The sequence below is a fragment of the Myxocyprinus asiaticus genome, chromosome 17 (genome assembly GCF_019703515.2).
Source record: "Myxocyprinus asiaticus isolate MX2 ecotype Aquarium Trade chromosome 17, UBuf_Myxa_2, whole genome shotgun sequence".
Taxonomy (NCBI): Eukaryota; Metazoa; Chordata; class Actinopteri; order Cypriniformes; family Catostomidae; genus Myxocyprinus; species Myxocyprinus asiaticus.
Genome location: NC_059360.1, coordinates 15,468,069 through 15,492,915, shown reverse-complemented (window position 1 = coordinate 15,492,915; position 24,847 = coordinate 15,468,069). Strand labels below are relative to the sequence as shown.

Here is a 24,847-nt window from a genome sequence, read left to right as displayed (position 1 = left end):
AAAAGCTCAATGGGGTTAAGATCCATAACGCTCTTTTCCAATTATCTGTTGTCCAATGTCGGTGTTTCTTTGCCCACTCTAACCTTTTCTTTTTGTTTTTCTGTTTCAAAAGTGGCTTTTTCTTTGCAATTCTTCCCATAAGGCCTGCACACCTGAGTCTTCTCTTTACTGTTGTGCATGAAACTGGTGTTGAGCGGGTAGAATTCAACGAAGCTGTCAGCTGAGGACATGTGAGGCTTCTATTTCTCAAACTAGAGACTCTGATGTACTTATCCTCTTGTTTAGTTGTACATCTGGCCTTCCACATCTCTTTCTGTTCTTGTTAGAGCCAGTTGTCTTTTGTCTATGAAGACTGTAGTGTACACCTCTGTATGAAATCTTCAGTTTTTGGCAATTTCAAGCATTGTATAGCCTTCATTCCTCAAAACAATGATTGACTGATTGCCATTTTTGACCTAATATTGACCTTAAGACATGCCAGTCTATTGCATAGACTGTGGCAACTGTGGCATCTCAAAAACAAACACAAAGACAATGTTAAACTTCATTTAATGAACCAAATAGCTTTCAACTGTGTTTGATATATTGGCAAGTGATTTTCTAGTACCAAATTAGCAATTTAGCATGATTACTCAAGGATAAGGTGTTGGAGTGATGGCTGCTGGAAATGGGGCCTGTCTAGATTTGATCAAAAATGACTTTTTTCAAATAGTGATGGTGCTGTTTTTTACATCAGTAATGTCCTGACTATACTTTCTGATCAGTTGAATGCCACTTTGGTGAATTAAAGTACCAATTTCCTTCCAAAACGGCAAAATCTGTACATTATTCCAAACTTTTGGCCGCCAGTGTAATTCACTGGATTATCAAAAAATTGGCATTACTAGATGGTAATGTTATATATAAAACATTTGGGGGTTGAATTTCTTGCAATAATAACTGTATTGTGATAAACCCTTACACCACCTCCGTCAACAAAATATTTATAGAGCAAATTGGATTTATAACATTAAGATTTTGTTCGCATGATTGAGCACAACTTTTTCCTCTACATCCTTGAAATCAATGGATTCACAACATTCTCTTATCTAGCGTAACCTCTAGTGTGTAGGCGTTCACACCAACTAAGTTTTAATGGGAATCAGCACGGCTATTCCTCTAGCCCGACACCAACCCAGCATAAACCATCCTGGACTAGCTTGGAAATTCATTTCTTCTTATCTACCTGGTGTTTTTATGAAGGCTCACCAATCTATTCTCTTGTTCTCTTGCAGATGAGAGAATCTGTTCTCCTCCGTTTATGGTGCTGAACAGTTTATGTGGTACCGACACACTGCAGCAGATCCAGCAACACGGCCTTACATTCCCTTTCAGTAAGTCCCACCCCTTTCTTTGTGGAACTGGAAGTGATATTTTACTTAGTTCATCCCTTGAATCCCCATTAATATCTGTGACTGCTGTAAATCAATTTATTTACTTTAAATGCTCATCAGACTGTGAAACAAGGCCCGAAACATAATCTATGCAAGTACATGAACACAAACACTTCTGGCAATTTCATGCATTTTTACTTTACCAAAATGTGTCGTGCAGTTCATAACACAACGCAAGTTTCGCATCGCCTTCTCAACATTGCTGGAAGGGGTGCTATATCGGTCTTCCTCTAAATTCAGAAACATTTTGAAGAGAATTTTACTGAGCAAGTTGGATCTTTTACGTGTTTATATCTGAAAAACACATCCGGTTTAATGACAGACATTTGAAGGTTTGTATCTGTGTTCACATATTTGCGTAAAGTATTTTCTGGCCTTAATGTTCATCACTAAACACCTGTTAAGCTGGAATGTTACGGGATATATTCATCCACTACCTTTTATAGTGTGTTTTTCTTTTCCTCTCATCCTGTGCAGTTTGCAAAACACGGGTTGCTCACGGAACTAACTCCCATGAGGTAAGACTCTTTTTTAACTCTATTTATGTAAAATTTGACCACACATTTATGAAACACTTGGTGAGCAAAAATGGACTTAAATATTGATCTGTTTCACATCCACACCTATCATATTACATATGAAGATGTAGATTTAAGTCTTATGGATTATTTTTATGCTGCCTTTATGTGCTTTTTGGAGCATCAACATTTTGGCACCCATTCACTTGCATTGTAAAGACCTACAGAGCTGAGATATTCTTCTAAAAATCTTCATTTGTGTTGTGCAGAAGAAAGAAAGTTATACACATCTGGGATGGCATAAGGGTGAATAAATGATGAGAGAATTTTTATTTTTGGGTGAACTATCCCTTTAACTTCAATTTCCTATATTGAATATTCAAACCTAATAGTGGCTTCTTTTGATTTAACAAGTTACTTACTGCTGTCAAAATAAATGCAAAGACATAATTTTAATTGAAAAGTATAATATTATTTTTATTCACATACATGCTTTCACAAACAGTGTGCGCTGCGGTGGTGGAGACGGGGTCCTGTTCATCCCGTTAGATATTGCATGGCTGTCTTGTTCATATAAGATTGTATAAGGGTTGTGTTAGAGCAGACGTGATAACAATGATGGTGATCTGTGAAATATCATAAATTATGCAAAATCCTAAATTTGTCCTGATCCACCAATCCTTCTGGAAACTTAAAGGGTCATGAAACACTACAACACATATATATGTCTTTCACACAAGGAAAGAGACTGTTAAAAAAAAAAAATATATATATATATATATATATATATATATATATATATATATATATATATATATATATATATATATATATATATATAAACATTTTTTTAACAGTCTCTTTCCTTGTGTGAAAGACATATATATATATATATATATGTATGTATATGTGTGTATATATATATATATGTTAACGTCTCAAAAAATGAGGAAAAGGGTTAATTAAGGGATTTTGTGGGCTATTTTCGTTTTCGGGGTTTGAAATGAACATCTAGTCAACGTCACTGGTCGTGACATACTGGGTTTAGCTTTCCATTGAATTTCAGTGCATCTAGATCACAGGTGTTCTCAGTATTATTCATGAGAAGGCGTGGCCTTTACCCTTTGACAAGCGAGTCATTGACATGCACGTGATCAGTGCTTCAAACTCTCAAGCGCCATCAGTCAGCTGATAGTACTGTGATGCGAGTCCCCTCCCATGCTGCTGACAGAGGGGCAGGACAGGCTTTCATTCAAAGGCAATACCTTTTAAATGTTCGTGCGGCACGCATTTTAACGTGAGTGTTTTGAGATATGTAATGATGTGCGGTGTCTCTGACTGGGACTCGTTAGAGACGCGGTTTACATTGATTATCCCAGACACATATGCCATCCATCCACCCACCAAACCACCCATCCCTCCATCCATCCATCCACCCATTCATCCCTCCATCCCTAATGTAAGTGTATTAACCGATCTAAGCCTTATAGTTGTAAATCATCGTCTTGGAATAAGTCTTAAAAGTTTTTAAAGTGTAAAAAACATTAACATATTTTCATTACAGAGAACATGGCTTGGCATTTATTTGAGTATTATATTACAGATATAAATTACCAGTGTGAGTAATGTATTATGAGCTTACAAAACAGTGTATAATTTATTTGTGCATTCTGTTACGAGCAATTGTGAGAATCTTTGATGCTGTTAACTGCGTTATTAAAATAAAGCTGAGTGACTGGATCAGACAGTTGTTGGGTTCACTCCCCTCACTCCGCTGCTGATCACGCCCACTTTGACTGCATCTTTTAAAAATGTAGTGAGAGCTCAACTGTGCTGAAACGGGGGTGTTGCGACCCTTTAAACAAGCCGAAATCTCTAATAACCTTTCGGAAATTGGGTTTTCAACACCACAAACGGCACTTTTCAGGGAATTTTAAGCTCGATTTGAGCAAAGCGCCCATTGAACGTAGTTCTTTTCTTCCATGCAAAAGAACCTGGAAGTGCCGCCGTCTAGCGTTTGTTTGTAAACAGTTACTTCATCTTTGCCTATGCAGGCAGCTGCTTCCTAAGACAGCATTCTAACTAAAATGGAACCTCAAGTGACTAATTTGGAATGCTCTACATAAACAACAGCTCTGCTCAACTAACATGATTCAAGTACCTTTTGAATTTTGGAGCTCCCTTTGTAAGCTCGCCAATGATCCTGCTGAAAAATGCTGTCTAGGTAGGCAGCTCAGTAGGTTTTAAGGACAAAGTATACTTCGCGTGTCCGTGTTGCTGATCGTTGCGCGCACAGTATGCGTGATGCAAATTTCGTCATCAGCACAGCCGCACGGCCTGACTGTGTGCCACCCAGATTTTCTTGACCAGTGGACGCGGTCCCCATCTGTGCACGTGTCTGTGCATGCGCTGCCCATTGACTGAACTAAAAGAGTGTCACAAAGCAGTTGTAGTGCACATGCGTCGAACGTGTTCCTATTCGTTCGCGGTCAGAAAAGTATACTCAAAAAGGCAACGCGGTCGGCCGGGTGCGATCCGATCCGGAAAGCGCAAAAACGAAGTATACCTGGGCCTTTAGAATGGAGCTATACTGTCCTTCAAGGGCAAAATGCAGTAACTACACATTTTGCCAATATTATGGCAAAATGTTATGACTGAAATGGGGTTGCTTAGACTATCATCTGTCGTGTGACAGATGTTAAGTTTTGCTTTTTTCTCAGTGTTGGCCAAGGTTGCCACTGTCATGGACAATCTTGAATCTTTAGGGAATTTGAAACTGTGATTTCAAGGCCTAGAAAAGTATATTTTTTATATATTAAAATACTGCATGATCAGGACATTTTCTAGACGGGATTTGTGAGAATCACCCAAATAGAGATTGTCAATGAAAGTTTGTATACATGGATAGATAATTTATATTGATCTTTTTCTGTCTTTTTCTCACTTTGCAGATGGCTATAATCTTCAGTGCTGAGGACCTAAAGGACGTGAAGCCTCCATGTGTCATTCAGAGTTTTATAAACCACAATGCCGTGCTATATAAAGTGTTTGTGGTGGGGGAGTCATACACTGTGGTGGAGAGACCATCTCTCAAGAACTTCCCATCTGGACCATCCGGTAAACCTTCAGCATGCTCTTCATTTCTTTAAAAGTGTTATTTCAATGAAAGGCACTGTTGTGGTATGTGTTATTTCACCAAGATTGGACAGTTGGGTTTGTTTTGCCATGATTTGCATTGGGAGACCATCCCGCTGTGTAACCCAGATCCCTTTGCATTGCTGCGTTTGCAATGAAAATAGTGGGTAACAAGTGCTTACTCAAGTCGGGTTTCCACCTCAGGCTGCTGTAAAAAATAGACAGTTTGCATATGGTGATATTTTGTAGTCTATACAAACCGGTTGTGCCTGCTGGAAGAGTGACCTGTTAGCTTAATGCAAATTTAGGAGGTCAGCTCTGTGCCTGAACTCTGGCTGAACTTGTACACATGCAGCCTGCTATTCAAATACACTTGCACTTAATTACAACTTGTTTAACTTAATTAACACCTTGTGTTACAATTCAGGTAATTAAACCTGTTAAAGTTAATGAAACAAAGTAAAGTGAATGGCACAGTGATTCTGAAGACAGAGAGATATCGAGAGAGCATGGAAAGAAAACTTCTAACAGATTTACCTTCTTGATCAGGCTGTTAATCTGCTTTGGGGGGTTCCTAACTAAAAGTAGCACTGCTACTAACTTTAATACATTTTTCAGTAACGTGACAGTAGCTTAGCTGGTTTTAAAATATTGTAGCTTTTCCATTAACAAGCATCTAAATTAACTGATTTAATAAAATGGTTTTCTGATTTGAGTCACTGTGTAGGTCTTTATTATATTTAAGTATTTATTGCTGCTATTAATATACTAAAAATAATGTATTCTGTAATAATGCTGGAAAATACATGCTGCTGTTCATCACTGTTTTTGACTTATGTTTTTCAGTTTTAATAGTATGTATTCTAGTTTTTCGAGTTATTTGTATTAATTTACATAACTTTAGTAGCTAATTAAATTAACTAGTATTTAATTTATATTTACCTGTTCAAGTTAAATGCTCTCACCCTAATTGAGATTCATCATTCATTTAAAAACCTTCATTGTGTTGTGGCAGAAAAATATAGTTCTGATTAAGTTATTAAATATATTATGTGATATATTTGAAAAGATGTTGCCCCTTAAGAATCTTTTCTTTTTTTTTTTCTTTTTTTTTTTAAGAACCAAACTAACACCCCTTTAAGTGGTCCAAATTGATCAGAGGGATAAAGAACCAGTTTTTAATATATTTATTTTATTTGCTCAATCCCTGGGGCTTAAAATGCGCCAGGATAAACTCTTAAAAATTAGGTGTGTCTCTCTTAATTTTAGGAATTTTTAATTTTCCATCTTAGAGTAATTCATGGAACATTTTTACGCTAAAAGTAGCTCCTAAACCCACGACAGTTTCGTTCTGAGGACTTCTAAATCGTATCATTGAAGAAGTGTTCGTCAACCAAAAAAAAACATTTTCCCACAGGATCAACATGAAAGTTGATGACTCTCAGCTTTGAGAGTTATTAAATAGAAAGATCGATTGATCTATCATCTGTCCATCTATCTGTCTACAGTTGTGCTCAAAAGTTTGCATACCCTTGGAGAATTGGTAATATACAGTTGTGCTCAAAAGTTTACATACCCTGGCAGAAATTGTGAAATTTTGGCATTGATTTTGAAAATGTGACTGCTCATTTGAAACAACCACACCGTCTTTTTCCAGAGCAGCCTGTATTTCTCCTGAAGTTTTTTTTTCTTCTTTGTATCCCGAACAATTCTTCTGGCAGTTGTGGCTGAAATCTTTCTTGGTCTACCTGACCTTGGCTTGGTATCAAGAGATCCCCGAATTTTCCACTTCTTAATAAGTGATTGAACAGTACTGACTGGCATTTTCAAGGCTTTGGATATCTTTTTATATCCTTTTCCATCTTTATAAAGTTCCAATACCTTGTTACGCAGGTCTTTTGATAGTTCTTTTCTGCTCTCCATGGCTCAGTATCTAGCCTGCTCAGTGCATCCACGTGAGAGCTAACAAACTCATTGACTATTTATACACAGACACTAATTGCAATATAAAAAGCCACAGGTGTGGGAAATTAATCTTTAATTGCCATTTAAACCTGTGTGTGTCACCTTGTGTGTCTGTAACAAGGCCAAACATTCAACATTCACATATGTAAACTTTTGATCAGGGCCATTTGGGTGATTTCTGTTATCATTATGATTTAAAAAGGAGCCAAACAACTATGTGATAATAAATGGCTTCATATGATCACTATCCTTAAATAAAAGATAGTTTTTTTTGCATGATGAGTCATATTTTCAAAATCAATGCCAAAATTTCACAATTTCTGCCTGGGTATGCAAACTTTTGAGCACAACTGTATCTATCTGTCGGTCTGTCTGTGTGTCTGTCTATCTGTTTTTCTGCCTATCTATTTATTACTCTGTCTATCTATTTGTCTATATATTTACTCTATCTGTTTTTTATCTGTCTGTCTATGTGTCTGTCTGTCTTTTGTCTATATATTACTGTTTTATCTATCTGTCTGTCTCTGTCTGTCAATCTGTGTATTTTTCTTTCTTTCTGTATTTTCTGTCTGTCTGTCTGTTACTCTTTCTCTCTTTTCTGTCTTCTCTCTGTCTGTCTATCTATGTGTTTGTCTGTCTGTATATAACTCTTTCTGACTTTTTTTCTCTCCCCTTTTCTCCCCAATTTGGAATGCCCAATTCCAAATGCACTCTGAAGTCCTCGTGGTGGCGTAGTGACTTGTCTCAGTCCGGGTGGCGGAGGACGAATCTCAGTTGCCTTCGCGTCTGAGACCATCAATCCATGCATCTTATCACGTGGCTTGTTGAGTGCGTTACCGCGGAGACCTAGCGCGTGTGGAGGCTTCATGCTATTCTGCGTGGCATCTACGCACAACTAACCACGCGCCCCACCGAGAGCGAGAACCACACATTATAGCGACCACAAGGAGGTTACCCCATGTGACTCTACCCTCCCTAGCAACCGGGCCAATTTGGTTGCTTAGGAGACCTGGCTGGAGTCACTCAGTACGCCCTGGATTCGAACTCGCGACACCAGGGGTGGTAGTCAGCGTCAATACTCACTGAGCTACCCAGGCCCCCATTCTTTCTGACTTTTCTATCTACCTATCTTTCTTTCTATCTTTCAATCTGTTAGGGCTGGGCGATATATTTTAAATTATATCTTGATATTTTTCAGCTTATTCACGATATTCGATACATCTCGATAATTATATATTTGCTCTAAAATGGCTGGGGTTTTTTGGTTTGTTTTTTATTAGAGGAACCATCATTTTATCCAAATAGCCATTGTAGCCAAGTAGATTAAATATTTGATGGACATTAACTAAAAATTTTATAATTCGTTTCTCATTAAATAAACACAAGGGACGGTGAAATTCTATCATTTTCATTGATATGCACTTTATATTTATATTTCATAAACAATAATACATTGTAGCTTAATAAAAAGCATTATTTACATTCAAATGTTTTTTTCTAATGTTTTTGTGAATGAACAAGGTGTGCAAAGCTACTTCACTGGAGACTTGCATATCTGCAGAACAAAAATGGGCTTTTCCCAACCAGTGGGTGTTTTCAAAATATTGAGATACCCTAATTTCATTGGAAAGTTTAGAAAGGCCCATCCCAGTTTGAAGACACCCACAGATTTGAAAAAACCCATTACTGTTCTGCAGAGACCTATACTTTGTTCACTGACTTATTTTTGAAACCCCAGTTGAACATTGCATAATACTAAATTATTACTGTGGGACACGTCAGGTTGATTGTTATAATTATAATTATTATTCTGATTATTAAATTTATGTTATACAAAAGTAATATATTCCTGTTATATTACTTCCTGTTTACTTCACCTCCACCTGGGGCTTTTATTTTGACACCGAAAGTGCTGTTTTATTTCAACTTCACAAGGAGCTTTTATTGTGACACAGAAAAGGCAATGTGTATTTGACAGTTTACAATGTTCCGCATTTCCTGAAACGCTGTAATTTTCTCCTTTTCTGTTATACGGTGCCACGTTTGTAGATTTGTATAATAACTTGTAGCGGTTACTAATGTTTGGAATTGCACGAATGCTTGAACCTGCATTACTTTGAGTTCACAGTGTACATGAACTGATCTGAGAGCACCGCCATGTGCAAGCACACAGATCAGCAGGTCACTGGTTTGTTCTGAATCACACACAGACTGTGTCACAGCCATTTGTGGATTAATAATCACATATGACCAACTTGCTATTTTTATGCTATTTTTTTTTAATTGTACAGCCCTGAAATATCGTGAAATTAATCTACTAATGCGCTCTTTATGAAACTTAATGGTCAAATGAAAGCACATTAAAATCATCGTGATATTGACGATATTGGTTACATCTTCAGCTAAATTATCTAGATTATAACGTTAATATTTGACAAATCGCCCAGCCCTACTATCTGTCTGTCTGTTTGTTTTTTTGTCTATTTGTTACTCTATCTGTCTATCTATCTATCTATCTGTCTATACAGTTGAAGTCAGAAGTTTACATACACCTTATCAAATACATTTAAGACAGCCTGGGTAGCTCAGCGAGTATTGACGCTGACTACCACCCTTGGAGTCGCGAGTTCGAATCCAGGGTGTGCTGAGTGACTCCAGCCAGGTCTCCTAAGCAACCAAATTGGCCCAGTTGCTAGGGAGGGTAGAGTCACATGGGGTAACCTCCTTGTGGTCGCTATAATGTGTGGTTCTCGCTCTCAATGGGGCACGTGGTAAGTTGTGTGTGAATCGTGGAGAGTAGCATGAGCCTCCACATGCTTGGAGTCTCTGTGGTGTCATGCACAATGAGCCACGTGATAAGATGCGCGGATTGATGGTCTCAGAAGCTGAGGCAACTGAGACTTGATCTCTGCCACCTGGATTGAGGTGAGTAACCGCGCCACCACGAGGACCTACTAAGTAGTGGGAATTGGGCATTCCAAATTGGGGAGAAAAGGGGATAAAAAAAATTTATTAAAAAAAGACAGACAGATAGAGTAATAGGTAGACAGACAGATAGATAGACAGACAGAAAAGACAGAAAGAGTAAAATATACAGTTGAAGTCAGAAGTTTACATACACCTTAGCCAAATACATTTAAACTCTGTTTTTTACAATTCCTGACATTTAATTGTAGAAAACATTCCCTGTTTTAGGTCAGTTAGGATCATTATATTATTTTAAGAATGTGAAATGTCAGAATAATAGTAGAGATTTATTTCAGCTTTTATATCTTTCATCACATTCCCAGTGGGTCAGAAGTTTACGTACACTTTGTTAGTATTTGGTAGCATTGCCTTCAAATTGTTTAACTTGGGTCAAATGTTTTGGGTAGCCTTCCACAAGCTTGTCACAATAAATTGCTGGAATTTTGGCCCATTCCTCCAGACAGAACTGGTGTAACTGAGTCAGGTTTGAAAGCCTCCTTGCTCGCACATGCTTTTTCGGTTCTGCCCACAAATTTTCTATCAGACTGAGGTCAGGGCTTTGTGCTGGCCACTCCAATACCTTGACTTTATTATCCTTACGCCATTTTGCCACAACTTTGGAGGTATGCTTGGGGTCATTGTCCATTTGGAAGACACTTTGCGACCAAGCTTCAACTTCTTGGCTGATGTCTTGATATTTTGCTTCAATTTATCTACATAATTTTTGTTCCTCATTATGCCATCTATTTTGTGAAGTGCACCAGTCCCTCCTGAAGCAAAGCACCCCCACAATATGATGCTGCCACCCCCATGCTTCATGGTTGGGATGGTGTTCTTCGGCTTGCAAGCCTCACCCTTTTTGCTCCAAACATAACGATGGTCGTAATGGCCAAACAGTTCAATTTTTGTTTCATCAGACCAGAGGACATTTCTCCAAAAAGTAAGATCTTTGTCCCCATGTGCACTTGCAAACTGTAGTCTGGCTTTTTTATGGCAGTTTTGGAGCAGTGTCTTCTTCCTTGCTGAGTAGCCTTTCAGGTTATGTTGATATAGGACTCGTTTTACTGTGGATATAGATACTTGTCTTCCTGTTTCCTCCAGCATCTTCACAAGGTCCTTTGCTGTTGTTCTAGGATTGATTTGCACTTTTCGCACCAAACTATGTTCATCTCTAGTAGACAGAATGTGTCTCCTTCCTGAGCGGTATGATGGCTGCGTGGTCCCATGGTGTTTATACTTGCGTACTATTGTTTGTACAGATGAACATGGTACCTTCAGGTGTTTGGAAATTGCTCCCAAGGATGAACCAGACTTGTGGAGGTCCACAATGTTTTTTCTGAGGTCTTGGCTGATTTCTTTTGATTTTCCCATGATGTCAAGCAAAGAGGCACTGAGTTTGAAAGTAGGCCTTAAAGTGCCCATATTATGCTCATTTAGAGGTTTATAATTTTATTTTGGGGGTCTACTAGAATAGGTTTACATGCTTTAATGTTCAAAAAACACATTTTTCTCATGCTGTGCATTGCTGCAGCACCTCTTTTCACCCTCTGTCTGAAACATTATGTTTTAGTCTCTTTAAAGCCCCCCTTTCCGAAAAGCCCAGTCTGCTTTGATTGGTCAGCTGGCCCAGTCTGTTGTGATTGGTCAACCGCTTAGAGCATGTGTTGGAAATGTAATGCCCCTTACCATAACCGAAGTAGCCCTTAGGCAGGCATTATGCAAATGTGTTACATAGTGACATAGCTAAGTCACGGAAGTAATGGCTGCACTGCAAACCAAGTGTTTCAGGCAGTTCAGGAGCAGTGTTTTCTGTGGGAGCGAGTAATTCCCTTTGGCATGGACTTTGTTCTTTGTAAATTTGCAGACATTTTACATGCACAAACCGCTATATTACACATTAAAAGGAAGATAAAATCCCAAAAAGCATAATAGGGCCTCTATAAAATACATCCTCAGGTACACCTCCAATTGACTCCAATTAGCCTATTAGAAGCTAATTGCCTAAAGGCTTGACATCATTTTCTGGAATAATCCAAGCTGCTTAAAGGCACAGTTAACTTAGTGTATGTAAACTTCTGACCCACTGGAATTGTGATATAGTCAATTAAAAGTGAAACAATCTGTCTGTAAACAATTGTTGGAAAAATTAGTCATCATGCACAAAGTAGATGTCCTAAACGACTTGCCAAAACTGTCTGTTTGTTTGTTTTGTTTGTTTGTTTGTCTGTATATTACTCTTTCTGTCTTTTCTGTCTGTTTGTCTGTCTGTCTATATATTATTCTTTCTGTTTTTTTTGTCTGTCTATGTATCTGTCTGTCTGTGTATTACTCTCTCTTTCTGTCTATCTGTTTGTCTGTCTACATTACTTTTTCTGTCTTTTCTTTCTAACTGTCTGTCTGTCTTTATTTTCTATCTGTCTATCTCTCTGTCTGTCTATATATTATATTTTCTGTTTTTTATCTATGTGTCTGTCTATCTGTATCTGTCTGTCTGTGTATTACTCTTTCTGTCTGTCTCTGTCTGTCTGTCTACATTGCTCTTTCAGTCTTCTTTCTATCTGTCTGTCTATTACTCTTTCTGTTTTTTGTCTGTCTGTCTGTATTTCTGTCTGTCTGTTTGTCTATATTACTATTTCTGTCTTCTTTCGGTCTGTCTGTTTATTACACTTTCTGTCTTTTCTATTTGTCTGTCTGTTTCTATCTATCTCTTTTTCTGTCTGTCTGTCTATCTATTACTATTTGTGTCTGTCTGTCTGTATAATTACTCTTTCCTTAAGACTTCCCCCTGTTCCTTAGTAAAACATGCTCTTAGCAGTTTTGTGAATAGGTTTTAAGCAAAAACTCTTAATTAGACACTTTTTGGAGAACTCCAAGTGGTAAGAAAAAAAGTCTTTGTGAATATGGGCCCAGATCTAATTTTAAGTCTTGTGTTAGTTTGGAGCATTCACATACAAGACAAAATTCAGGCAAACTGCTCTCAATCCCCTGAAATGAATCTGGTACCCTTAAATTTGGGTTCTGCAAACACACTTTGAAATAAATTTGTTAAAACCTTTAAGAGATTTGATGACATGTTTCATGTTCCATTAACATGTTTAGACGCTATCCAAGTTAAGAGGAATGTTCTGAGATCCTAAAAAGTTCAAAAAGATATTATTCTTGAGGATAAATAGATTATAAATATTTAGTATAGCTTGATGACTGTAGAAAGAAGGACACCTCAATAGTGTTGTGCTGTCTCACTTTAAATATATTTCATTCTTTACTGCCATTTGAGTGGGAGCTCATAAATCCCAGCATCCTTTTGGCACTAAATTGTTTTTCCCCCTCCTATTTCTCTATCTCTCTCGCTCTCACTTGCTTTCTCTTTCTTTCCCTCCTCCCTCTCTGCCTGGCACTCCTAAAGGCTGTTGAATCTCTAAACTCAAGTGTAGTCCTCTGCTGCTTTCTAGTGGCTTCCTGCACACTTACACTTTTACTCTTATTTTACTGACTTGCAAATGAAAGTTTTTTTTGATGATCATATTAATTGGTGTTTTCCCTTTGCAGACAGAAAAGCGATTTTCTTCAACAGCCACAATGTTTCCAAGCCTGAGTCGTCGTCCGACCTCACATCTGTAAGTTACCATTTAGTTTAAAGTAAATGTTCTCTAGTCCAGTGGTTCTTAACTGATCTTCATTCAGGGCCCAGATTTTAATTGGGACAATATGTGATGACCTAAAATGGCACCAGAATTGTTTATCATACCAAAGCAAACAAAAAACGTCCCTTATATTTGCAACAGAATGCCATTACAATGTATGTTAAAGGTGCACACAGTAGGCTATTTGCTAATTTTTTAAACAGAAACAAATTAATAGTATTTATTTATTTATTTATTTATTTATTGTGAAATGATGTACATCAACATGAGATGACGACTCTAGTCACATCAGTCCTAGAGTTGAGATTATATGACCAGCGGAATATTACTCACTTTATCTCATTAATCACCTGTAATTGGGCGCTTTCACTCACAGGATTAATCATGGCATTTTTACATTGACATCAGTGTTTTTGCTTGATGCTGCATCTACACCTCTAGGTGTCAGTATAACATAAACACCAAATTTACTACATTTATTCATATTTCTTTTACCTTGAGTAGTTTTGTCCATGCTTTTCAGGAACGAGGTCATGTCATGCAACCTGTCCATGTTGGTATCTGCCTAATTCGGCTAGCGTCTACCAAGAGAGTTTGTGCCAAAATACTATAGACTCTGGAAGCACATCCTTTGACGTCAGCAACAAAATGATATAGCAAGCGCTCTATTTATTTTGCTCTTCTAAATTTGCATGATTAGATGCATGCTTATTTGTATTATGTTAATTACATTTTTCATTGTTTCCATGCTGTCCATGACCCTACCTATCAGAACAGACCTGCTACCCACCAGTTGAGAACCACTGTGCTAGTCTACACACGTTCACTACAGCAAAGTGATTTAGTTTACACAAATATGTTTTACAAGAACTTAAGGATGCATACTGCATATGATACATTTTGAAACAAAAGCTCTTTAATTCACTTTTTGCTCTACTATTCACATCTTTGATAGAGAGATAATGTAGAAGGTGTCTCCCAGCCACCCAATGATGTTGTCATCAGGGAGCTGTGTAAATCCCTGAGGGAATCTCTAGGGGTTTCGCTCTTTGGCATCGATGTCATCATAAACAACCAGACGGGCCAACACGCAGTCATTGACATCAATGCATTCCCTGGTGTGTATCTCTCCATGCAAACTTTCAACCAACTCTCCCATGTTAGTTAGAAAGTATATACATGGTTTTGTAATGTTAATGGGAAACTTTTCATAGCTATTTATTTTCCATACTATTTCCATACTGTTCATTATGTGTTATTTGGTCAGGATGCAGTAGCATGCTTACAAATTGTCTAGGTTTGATTGGGCCTGCAGTCCCAGTGAATAATGGAGGTTTTGTTTATGGCATTAGTTATTTTATCTCAAGCGTATTTACACTGGTGGCCAAATGTTTGGAATAATGTACAGATTTTGCTCTTATGGAACGAAATTGGTACTTTTATTCACCAAAGTGGCATTCAACTGATCACAATGTATAGTCAGGACATTAATAATGTGAAAAATTACTATTACAATTGAAAAAAAAATTCAGAACTTCTTAAACTACTTTAAAGAGTTCTCATCAAAAAATCCTCCACATGCAGCAATGACAGCTTTGCAGATCCTTGGCATTCTAGCTGTCAGTTTGTCCAGATACTCAGGTGACATTTCACCCCACACTTCCTGTAGCACTTGCCATAGATGTGGCTGTCTTGTCGGGCACTTCTCACGCACCTTACAGTCTAGCTGATCCCACAAAAGCTCAATGGGGTTAAGATCCATAACACTCTTTTCCATTATCTGTTGTCCAAAGTCTGTGTTTCTTTGCCCACTCTAACCTTTTCTTTTTGTTTTTCTGTTTCAAAAGTGGCTTTTTCTTTGCAATTCTTCCCATAAGGCCTGCACCCCTGAGTCTTCTCTTTACTGTTGTACATGAAACTGGTGTTGAGCGGGTAGAATTCAATGAAGCTGTCAGCTGAGGACATGTGAGGCTTCTATTTCTCAAACTAGAGACTCTGATGTACTTATCCTCTTGTTTAGTTGTACATCTGGCCTTCCACATCTCTTTCTGTTCTTGTTAGAGCCAGTTGTCCTTTGTCTTTGAAGACTGTAGTGTACACCTCTGTATGAAATCTTTGTTTTTTTGACAATTTCAAGCATTGTATAGCCTTCATTCCTCAAAACAATGATTGACTGATGAGTAGAAAGCAGTTTCTTTTTTGCCATTTTTGACCTAATATTGACATTAAGACATGCCAGTCTATTGCATACTGTGGCAACTCAAAAACAAACACAAAGACAATGTTAAACTTCATTTAATGAACCAAATAGCTTTCAACTGTGTTTGATATATTGGCAAGTGATTTTCTAGTACCAAATTAGCAATTTAGCATGATTACTCAAGGATAAGGTGTTGGAGTGATAGATGCTGGAAATGGGGCCTGTCTAGATTTGATCAAAAATGACTTTTTTCAAATAGTGATTGTGCTGTTTTTTACATCAGTAATGTCCTAACTATATTTTGTGATGAGTTGAATGCCACTTTGGTGAATTAAAGTACAAATTTCCTTCCGGAACAGCAAAATCTGTACATTATTCCAAACTTTTGGCCGCCAGTATATACAGTGGCAAGAAAACCCTTTGGAATTAGCTGGTTTTCTGAATTAATTGGTCATAAAATGTGATCCCATCTTCATCAAAGTTACAAATATAGACAAACACAATGTGCTTAAGCTAACAACACACAAACAATTATAATATTTAATGTCTTTATTGAACACATCCCATTAAACTTTCACAGTGCTGTGGAAAAAGTAAGTGAACCCTTGGATTTAATAACTGGTCGATCCTCATTTGGCAGCAATAACCTCAACCAAGCGTTTCCGCTGACTGCGGATTAGACCCGCACAATGTTCAGAAGGAATTTTGGACCATTATTCTGGTGTGAACGACTCTGTTGAGGTCATTCCACAGCATCTCTATTGGGTTAAGGTCTGGGCTCTATCTGGGCCACTCCAAAAGGTGGATTTTCTTTTTTTTTTGAAGCCATTCTGTAGTGGATTTACTTAGAATTTTAGGGTCATTGTCCTACTGCATCACCCAACTGCTACTGAGCTTTAGCTGGCGCACAGCCACCCTGACATTATCCGGTAGGATATCTTGACAAACTTGGGAATTCATTTTCTTTCAATGTAGGCAAGCATTCCAGGCCCTGAAGCAGCAAAGCAGCTCCAAATCATGATGCTCCCTCCACCATTTTTCACTGTTGGGATGATGTTTTCAAGTTGGTATGCAATGCCCTTTTTACACTTTACTTAGTGCTGCGTGTTCTTCCCAAACAATTCAACCTTAGTTTCTTTAGTCCACAAAACATTTTCCCAGTAGCAATGTGGTGTCAGGTGGTATTTGGCAAATTTCAGGCATGCAGCAATATTTTTGTTGGAGAGCAGCGGCTTCCTTCGTGGAATCCTGCCATGGACACCATGCCTGTTTAATGTTTTCCGTGTAGTAGACTCATGAACAAAGATGTTAATCAGGCCAGTGATTCCTTCAAGTCTTTAGTTGTCACTCTAGGGTTCTTTTTGAACTCACTGAGCATTCTGCGGTGTGCCCTTTGATTCATCTTGTCTGGACGGCCACTTCTAGGGAGAGTAGCCACAGTACTAAATCGTCTCTATTTATAGAGCATTTGTCTAACTGTGAACAGATGAATAAGCTTTTCGAGATAACTTTGTAAACCTTTCCTTATGCAAAGCAACAATTCTTGATCGTAGGTCTTCTGAGATCTCTTTTTGCGAGGCATGGTTCATGCAAGCAGATGCTTCTTGTGAATAGCAAACTTAAAATGTTTAAGTGCTTTTTATAAGTCAAAGTAGCTCTAACCCACACCTCCAATCTCGTTTCATTAATTGGATGTCAGGTTTGTCAACTCCTGACTCTAATTAGCTTTGTTGACGTCATTAGCCTAGGGGTTCACATACTTTTTCCAACATACACTGTGAATGTTTGAATGATGTATTGAAAATGTATAAGAACAATACAATAATTTGTGTGTTATTAGTTAAAACAGATTGTGTTTTTGTTCATTATTGTAACTTGGATGTAGATTAAACCAGATTTTAAGACAAATTTATAAATGCAGGTAATTCCAAATGGTTCACAAACTTTTTCTTGCCACTGTAAATGCAAGTGAAAAAAGTGCCAAAAATAGTTATCCAAAAATATCCAAATAGAAAAAATATTTACAGATGTATACAACTCCAGTTATTTACAAGCATAAATAAAAATGATTTAACCTAGGTGCAGGTGTTCAAAAACCTCCAAAATAACAATAAACTCAACTCTCGAGACTAAATCTCACCCTTACAGGTCATCCCCACCAAAACAAAATTCATAAGAGAACATTATGAAAAATGGCATATGCAAAACAGATCATAATCATCATCATTAACATACAAATTATGGCATTATTTCCATTCATATTTGGTATTTTCCTCTCCCATGATGCAGCACAAACTGCATATAAATAATTAATAAAAGTCCTCACTGGGTTCTATAAACTGTTTCAGCTGGATGTCAAGTTTTAATGTAAACAGTTCATTGATTACATACAGTACTTGAACGTCACACTTAGGTGACCTGTTCAATTCACGTCCTGTGGTGAGTGTGTATTTAATTAATACATTGAGGGCACCTGCCTTTGGAACTGTCCTTTAATATCTGTAAGCGTCTCTGCATGCATCCTTGCCACATAAAGCTTTTAAAAAATTGTTTACAGCTTATTTTAAAGTCTTTGTGAAACCCTGTTTGCAATTCATTTTACTTCAGTAGTGTGACATACACTTACAGACCACTTCATTAGGAACACCTGTACACCTACTTACACGATTATCTAATCAGTCAATCGTGTGCCAGCAGTGCAATGCATAAAATCATGCAGATACGGGTCAGGAGCTTCAGTTAATGTTCACATCGACCATTAGAATGGGGAAAAATGTGAACTCAGTGATTTCGACCTTGACATGATTGTTGGTGCCAGATGGGCTGATTTGAGTATTTCTGTAACTGCTGATCTCCTGGGATTTTCACACACAACAGTCTCTAGAATTTACTCGGAATGGTGCCAAAAACAAAAAACATCCAGTGAGTGGCAGTTCTGCGGATGGAAACGTCTTGTTGATGAGAGAGGTCAACAGAGAATGGTCAGAATGGTTTGAGCTGACAGAAAGGCTACGGTAACTCAGATAACCACTCTGTACAATTGTAGTGAGCAGAATAGCATCTCAGAATACACAACATGTCGAACCTTAAGGTGGATGGGCTAAAGCAGCAGAAGACCACGTCAGCACTTTATTAGTCCAATTTATTAGTGAGCGAATTTGCGAGTGAAACGGAATATTCAACAAGAAAAAACATAGGCTGAGGCTTGATTGGATCGTGAAAAGTGGCCGTTCCATACCTGAATGTAAGTTTGTTTCCAGATTTTAGACATTGTCTCTTCTCTCTTCAGGATATGAGGGCGTTCCTGAGTTCTTCAATGACCTTCTCAACCACATCATCAGCGTCCTCCAAGACCACTCCTCCAATGACTCCCCGGCTCCGCCCCCCGCCGGCCAACTCACAGCTTTAGGTGCAGGAGAGCGTAGCTGCACCCCCTCACAGGAGTGCTGTAGCATGCTGGGAAAGGAACCAGACAGCAACCCCTGGATCGTGGAGGGAGACGGTGGTCTGAAGGGGACGCGTCAGAGACTGAGTTGCAACACGGCCATGTCACCCAACTTCCAACAGCACTGCGTGTCCACGATAGCCACTAAGGCCACGTCACAATGACTCCCCCCATGCCAAAATTGTGAAAACAAAGTGAATAATTTCAATAACAATAATAACTGTTATACTAATAATATATCAGAAATAAACTAGACTGGGAATAATCATAATAATGTTGATAGTGGGCATTGGATTATTTCTCCTATGCCTTTGTAAATGTATTTTTGTTCTTTCTCCTTAGTCTTATTACTCACAGTACTTTAATGTGAACTTTTGGGAACTCAATATTGATTTTCAGTTTTATCCTGATTCACAATGCAGAATTAGTGGATGTTAGTTAGTGAACACACTAGACAGGTTGGGCATTTTTAGCTGGAAGAAATTTCTCTTTTGAAGTACTCTTATGTTGTGATGGAACAACTTCATGAAATTGTTAAGCCAAAAATGAAAATTCGCTGATCATTTCAGCTACTCGTCCTTATGTTGTTCCAAACCTGTATGACTTTTTTTCCTCAGAAGAAGAAATTTGTAATAAAGTACTGATAGATCTTTCACGTTCGATTACAATGAATTGGAACTGAAACTTTCAAGCTTCAAAAAGGATGCAAAAGCACCATGAAAGTATCTTAAAAGTAGGCCATATCATTCGATATGCTGTATTTCAAGTGTTCTGAAACCATACAAAACCTTTGTGTACGAACAAGCTAAAATTCAACAAGGAACAAGCATCTTCTCCACCACTGAGCTGTTAACCCCTGTGACCAGATCAGCCCCATTCTTGAATTAATCTTTCAGGCCAGATTTGTGAACAAATCCAGCTCAGAAGAACGATTATTTTAGGAATTGGACAATGCTACTTTTCTCAGGAACTCCAATGAACATGCCAAAGAAGACCTAAGGTGCATATCAAGATTATCAGTGAATAATGACTTACATTTTGGTCTGTTCGTCACATAAAGCTATCATATGGCTTCAGAAGGTTTATACTACTTTCATGATGATTTTGCATCCTATTTAAAGCTTGAAGTTCAAGTTCCCATTCATTGTAATTTGTGTACGTTTTTGGCTGAACCAATTTTTTAATCAAAATCTGTCTTTAATTGACCTTGAACACACACAAACACACCCAATAATCCCACCATCAGAACACCTATAATGTGCTTTGTATGTAGTAGATATCCTATACTGAGATGATCCACGGTATACTGGATATCTTTGTGCAGTGTCAACAAATCTGCTCTTAACCAAGAGTCAAATGAATGGCAGAGCTTGCGGTTCTCATAGACTGAGTGCCACTGCGTTTGATCTTGTGACACTCTGTAATTTTTTCATAATGCTTCAGAAGACTTTCATCATATTGCCATATATGTGACACTTGACATTTTGCATGTGCTTTTTAGTGCATCAAAACATGAAATGTGATTGGAACTATTCAGTCAGTCATTTTGTAAGCCAACCCAGAAGTTTAGCCATTGGTTTTCTCTGAAATTTCAAATGGGTTTTTCGAAAAGTTTTTTTTCGATTTATGCATAAAGTCTGGGGATAATGTCGTTTGAAGAGACCTTTGTTTTGGTTATAACTTTCATACCTTTAAGCAAGTTTTTATTTATTTTTTTTTTTTTTTTATGCTTTATGAGCATCAGCTACATTAGGACTACAACGTTTGTCTGACTTTTGTCAACCACATAAACTTGTTAGTAAAATGTTAGTAACAACCATTAGAAATTATTAAAGGAACCCATGGTTCTAAAAATGAATTCCAGTCAAGGGCCATTTTTGTTTTGTTAGTATTATAAAAGTCAACTTACCAATAGAGGCTAATATTCTGTTATTCGTCAGTGTCGAGTTTTGTTGGACAGTTGCAAGAGGATATTATGACATTCCTTGTGTGTGTGCATACTGTACGTGTGTGTGTGTAATGCTTTTTTAGCATATGATCCTTTAAAAGTTCTTATGTTTTGTATGTGATCCAGCAAGTCATTTCTGTGACTATTCAGACGCTTCAGATTAGTACACACCCTTGAAATGTATGAACAAACTGTGTAAGATTGATGTTAATGTATATGTCTGGAGTATTGCTTTGTTTCTAATTGCACAGAAGGACACATCTATTCCCCAAAGGGTTAAACGCTTTGCTAGGTAACCATTTCTGAATTAAAAGGAAAATTTGCATAGATTTTACCTATTTTGTTTATAATTGATAACCTGTTTGAAAAAGACTAATGAATACAAATTATTTAAGTTTTATGCAGTTAGATAGACATGAAATAATTGCGTTTGTATGCAAACATGATGCGTGTTTCAAAAGAGTGGCACATTTAGCAGTAAATTGTATAAATGAATTAAATGTAACTACACAGCAATGTGATTTAGGATTGTTAAGAACTGCAGCTTTTGAGACCTTTTCTGGAAATGCGCTTGTATATGTTGTGATAGAAAACTTTAAAAAATGTATACCCCAGCTTAAGAGGGCATTTATTTTCAAAAGCCATAGATTCTCCTCAGCAGTTCACTTTTATGTAATTTTGAAGAAAGGTTTGCTATTCAGATTTCGCCCACTTAGTGCTCATAAAGTGACTTGTATTTATCCAACACATGGAGATGGATATTTGATGACCAACAGCAAACAGCTTGTTTTTGTTCACTGTGAGCGGAATGAATGTTGACAGATGTTTGACATAAAATGTGGTAAACTAGAGCAGTGTTAATGTAATCTGCTCTCATTCTGTTCAGTTTTATATGAAGTGAATGCATTTAGTGCCGCCTCCCACAGCCTAGAGCACCTTATGTCCATTGTTGCCTTTTTTTTTTTTTTTTTTTTTTCTTCTTGAAGCGGTCCATTTTTTTTTTTTATGCTATATTTTCATAGGTATATCAAACTGTTTATTTCTCGCTCTCGCTCTCTCGCTCTCCACTGCTGTGGAATATAAATTAAACTGTCATTGTTTAGAAAAAAACTTAAGCCATGCTGGCATCCATATTTTTATTTATTTATTTTTTTTTTATTCAGTGTTTAGCCTCTTGCTTGAATGGGTACCAGTAGAGTTGAAATAAGTTTATATGACTAATGAGGAGTGTGTTGAGATTAAAGAAGTGTTCTGTAAAATCTAAAAGTTCTCCAAGTCTTAGCCCAATGAAAAGTTAACAAAAATGATCTTCAACACAGATTTACCTTTTGTCGTCTGTATTTAACCTTCATTATGCTACCAAATAGAAAAGAAAAAAAAACTCTTCATGTACTAAATTCTCTGTCTCTATGAATATTTTCTTCTGATGCTTTTCTATACTCATACTGTATAGCCACGTATTTACACTGGTGGCCAAAAGTTTGGAATAATGTACAGATTTTGCTCTTATGAAAAGAAATTGGTCCTTTTGTTCACCAAAGTGGCATTCAACTGATCACAATGTATAGTCAGGACATTAATAATGTGAAAAATTACTATTACAATTGAAAAAATATTTCAGAACTTCTTAAACCACTTCAAAGAGTTCTCATCAAAAAATCCTCCATGTGCAGAAATGACAGCTTTTCAGATCTTTGGCATTCTAGCTGTCAGTTTGTCCAGATACTCAGGTGACATTTCACCCCAGCACTATAGCACTTGCCATGGATGTGGTTGTCTTAACACTCTTTTCCAATTATCTGTTGTCCAATGTCGGTGTTTCTTTGCCCACTTTAACCTTTTCTTTTTGTTTTTCTGTTTAAAAGTGACTTTTTCTTTGCAATTCTTCCCATAAGGTCTGCACCCCTGAGTCTTCTCTTTACTGTTGTACATGAAACTGGTGTTGAGCGAGTAGAATTCAATGAAGCTGTCAGCTGAGGACATGTGAGGTGTCTATTTATCAAACTAGAGACTCTGATGTACTTATCCTCTTGTTTAGTTGTACATCTGGCCCTCCACATCTCTTTCTGTTCTTGTTAGAGTCAGTTGTCCTTTGTCTTTGAAGACTGTAGTGTACACCTTTGTATGAAATCTTATACAAAGAAAGCATTGTATAGCCTTCATTCCTCAAAACAATGATTGACTGACGAGTTTCTAGAGAAAGCTGTTTCTTTTTTGCCATTTTTGACCTTAAGACATGCCAGTCTATTGCATACTGTGGCAACTCAAAAACAAACACAAAGACAATGTTAAGCTTCATTTAATGAACCAAATAGCTTTAAACTGTGTTTGATATAATGGCAAGTGATTTTCTAGTATCAAATTAGCAATTTAGCATGATTACTCAAGGATAAGGTGTTGGAGTGATGGCTGCTGGAAATGGGGCCTGTCTAGATTTGATCAAAAATGACTTTTTTCAAATAGTGATGGTGCTGTTTTTTACATCAGTAAAAAGTGGAGATTTATGATAAAAAATGACAAATAATTACCTGTTTCTCACCCACACCTGTCTTATCGCTTCTGAAGATATGGATTTAACCGCTGGAGTGTTATGGATTACTTTTATGCTGCCTTTGTGATTTTTGCCCCAATGTGTATCCAGCCAGAACTCCCTAGCAACTGCATAGAAACGTACTTAAAAATACTTATTAGCAATCGCAGAGGCCCACCCAAAAAACAGCAGTGCGTTTTCCACTCACGTTTTCTTAAGGAAATGTATCTGTATGTTTTCTTTGGATAAAAGCATAGATAAACATTAAAATCATGTAAGAAAACATTATTTTTCAATTAGAGGACTGTCTTCAAACATTTATTGAATACAATGTAGGCCTTTGTTGTCATCAGAGATTAGGCTTAGAGTTAAAAAAAAAAAAAATATCCAGCCCCAGTTTTCTTCTCAATAGAAACGTTTTTTTTTTTTTTTTTTTTTAGAAACTCAAATATTACTCATGAAGGCCAGTTAAAGAGTTTGCAGTTATTTTAGAGTTTACCACTGACAGAGTAAAACTGATGTAAAAGGCCTACAACTAAAGCAATTAGTTCTTTGAGCTAAATGAACCATACATCATTCAGACCTACAATGTCATCCTCCTCCCGCTTGCCATTGGTCCACACATTTTCATTTTGACTCCGAAGACGTGATTGGCCATACTTTCTGTCCATCACCACCGCCGCTAATGATTGGCCAGTCACTGGTAACTAATGCGAAAAATCCGTGTTCTCGGGTTTTGACATGTCACTAGAGCAAAGCCACCAGTCCGACCAGAAGTAGATAGTAGCTTCATGCCTTGCACATGTCACAAGTAGTATACGCCAGACTCAACGGCGACATTCAGCGCCCGAACAAAGAGTATTTGCACTAGCATCATGAAAACAGCCTAAAGTTGTGCACTTCACGTGAACAGAAATATGTCGTCGATCCGTTTGTCAATGGTCGGACGAAGCTGCTGCGCTGACAGCGGACTGAGCGGATAAACGGGACTGAGTGACGGCTCGTCGCGGCGGTGAATGAAGACGCACCTGCCGCTCGTTTTGAAGCAAAACACTTCCGAAC

The 24,847-nt window shown here is 37.5% G+C and overlaps 1 protein-coding gene across 3 annotated transcripts in view; it reads left to right on the top strand.

Annotated features, from left to right (window-relative positions):
- Window positions 1–21,584, top strand: part of itpk1b (inositol-tetrakisphosphate 1-kinase b) — a 97,292-nt gene extending 75,708 nt beyond the window's left edge. For 2 of the 3 annotated variants that reach the window (XM_051722361.1, XM_051722362.1), the window contains 6 exons: window positions 1,275–1,373; window positions 1,911–1,951; window positions 4,903–5,068; window positions 13,568–13,635; window positions 14,618–14,780; window positions 19,152–21,584. In XM_051722361.1, coding sequence (XP_051578321.1) covers window positions 1,275–1,373; window positions 1,911–1,951; window positions 4,903–5,068; window positions 13,568–13,635; window positions 14,618–14,780; window positions 19,152–19,471 — 857 coding nt within the window. In that variant the 3' untranslated portion in view covers window positions 19,472–21,584. Of the gene's footprint in view, window positions 1–1,274; window positions 1,374–1,910; window positions 1,952–4,902; window positions 5,069–13,567; window positions 13,636–14,617; window positions 14,781–16,837; window positions 16,930–19,151 lie in introns of all 3 variants that reach the window. The other variant, XR_007899610.1, reaches the window with a different exon arrangement.
- Window positions 21,585–24,847: the final 3,263 nt, after the last annotated feature.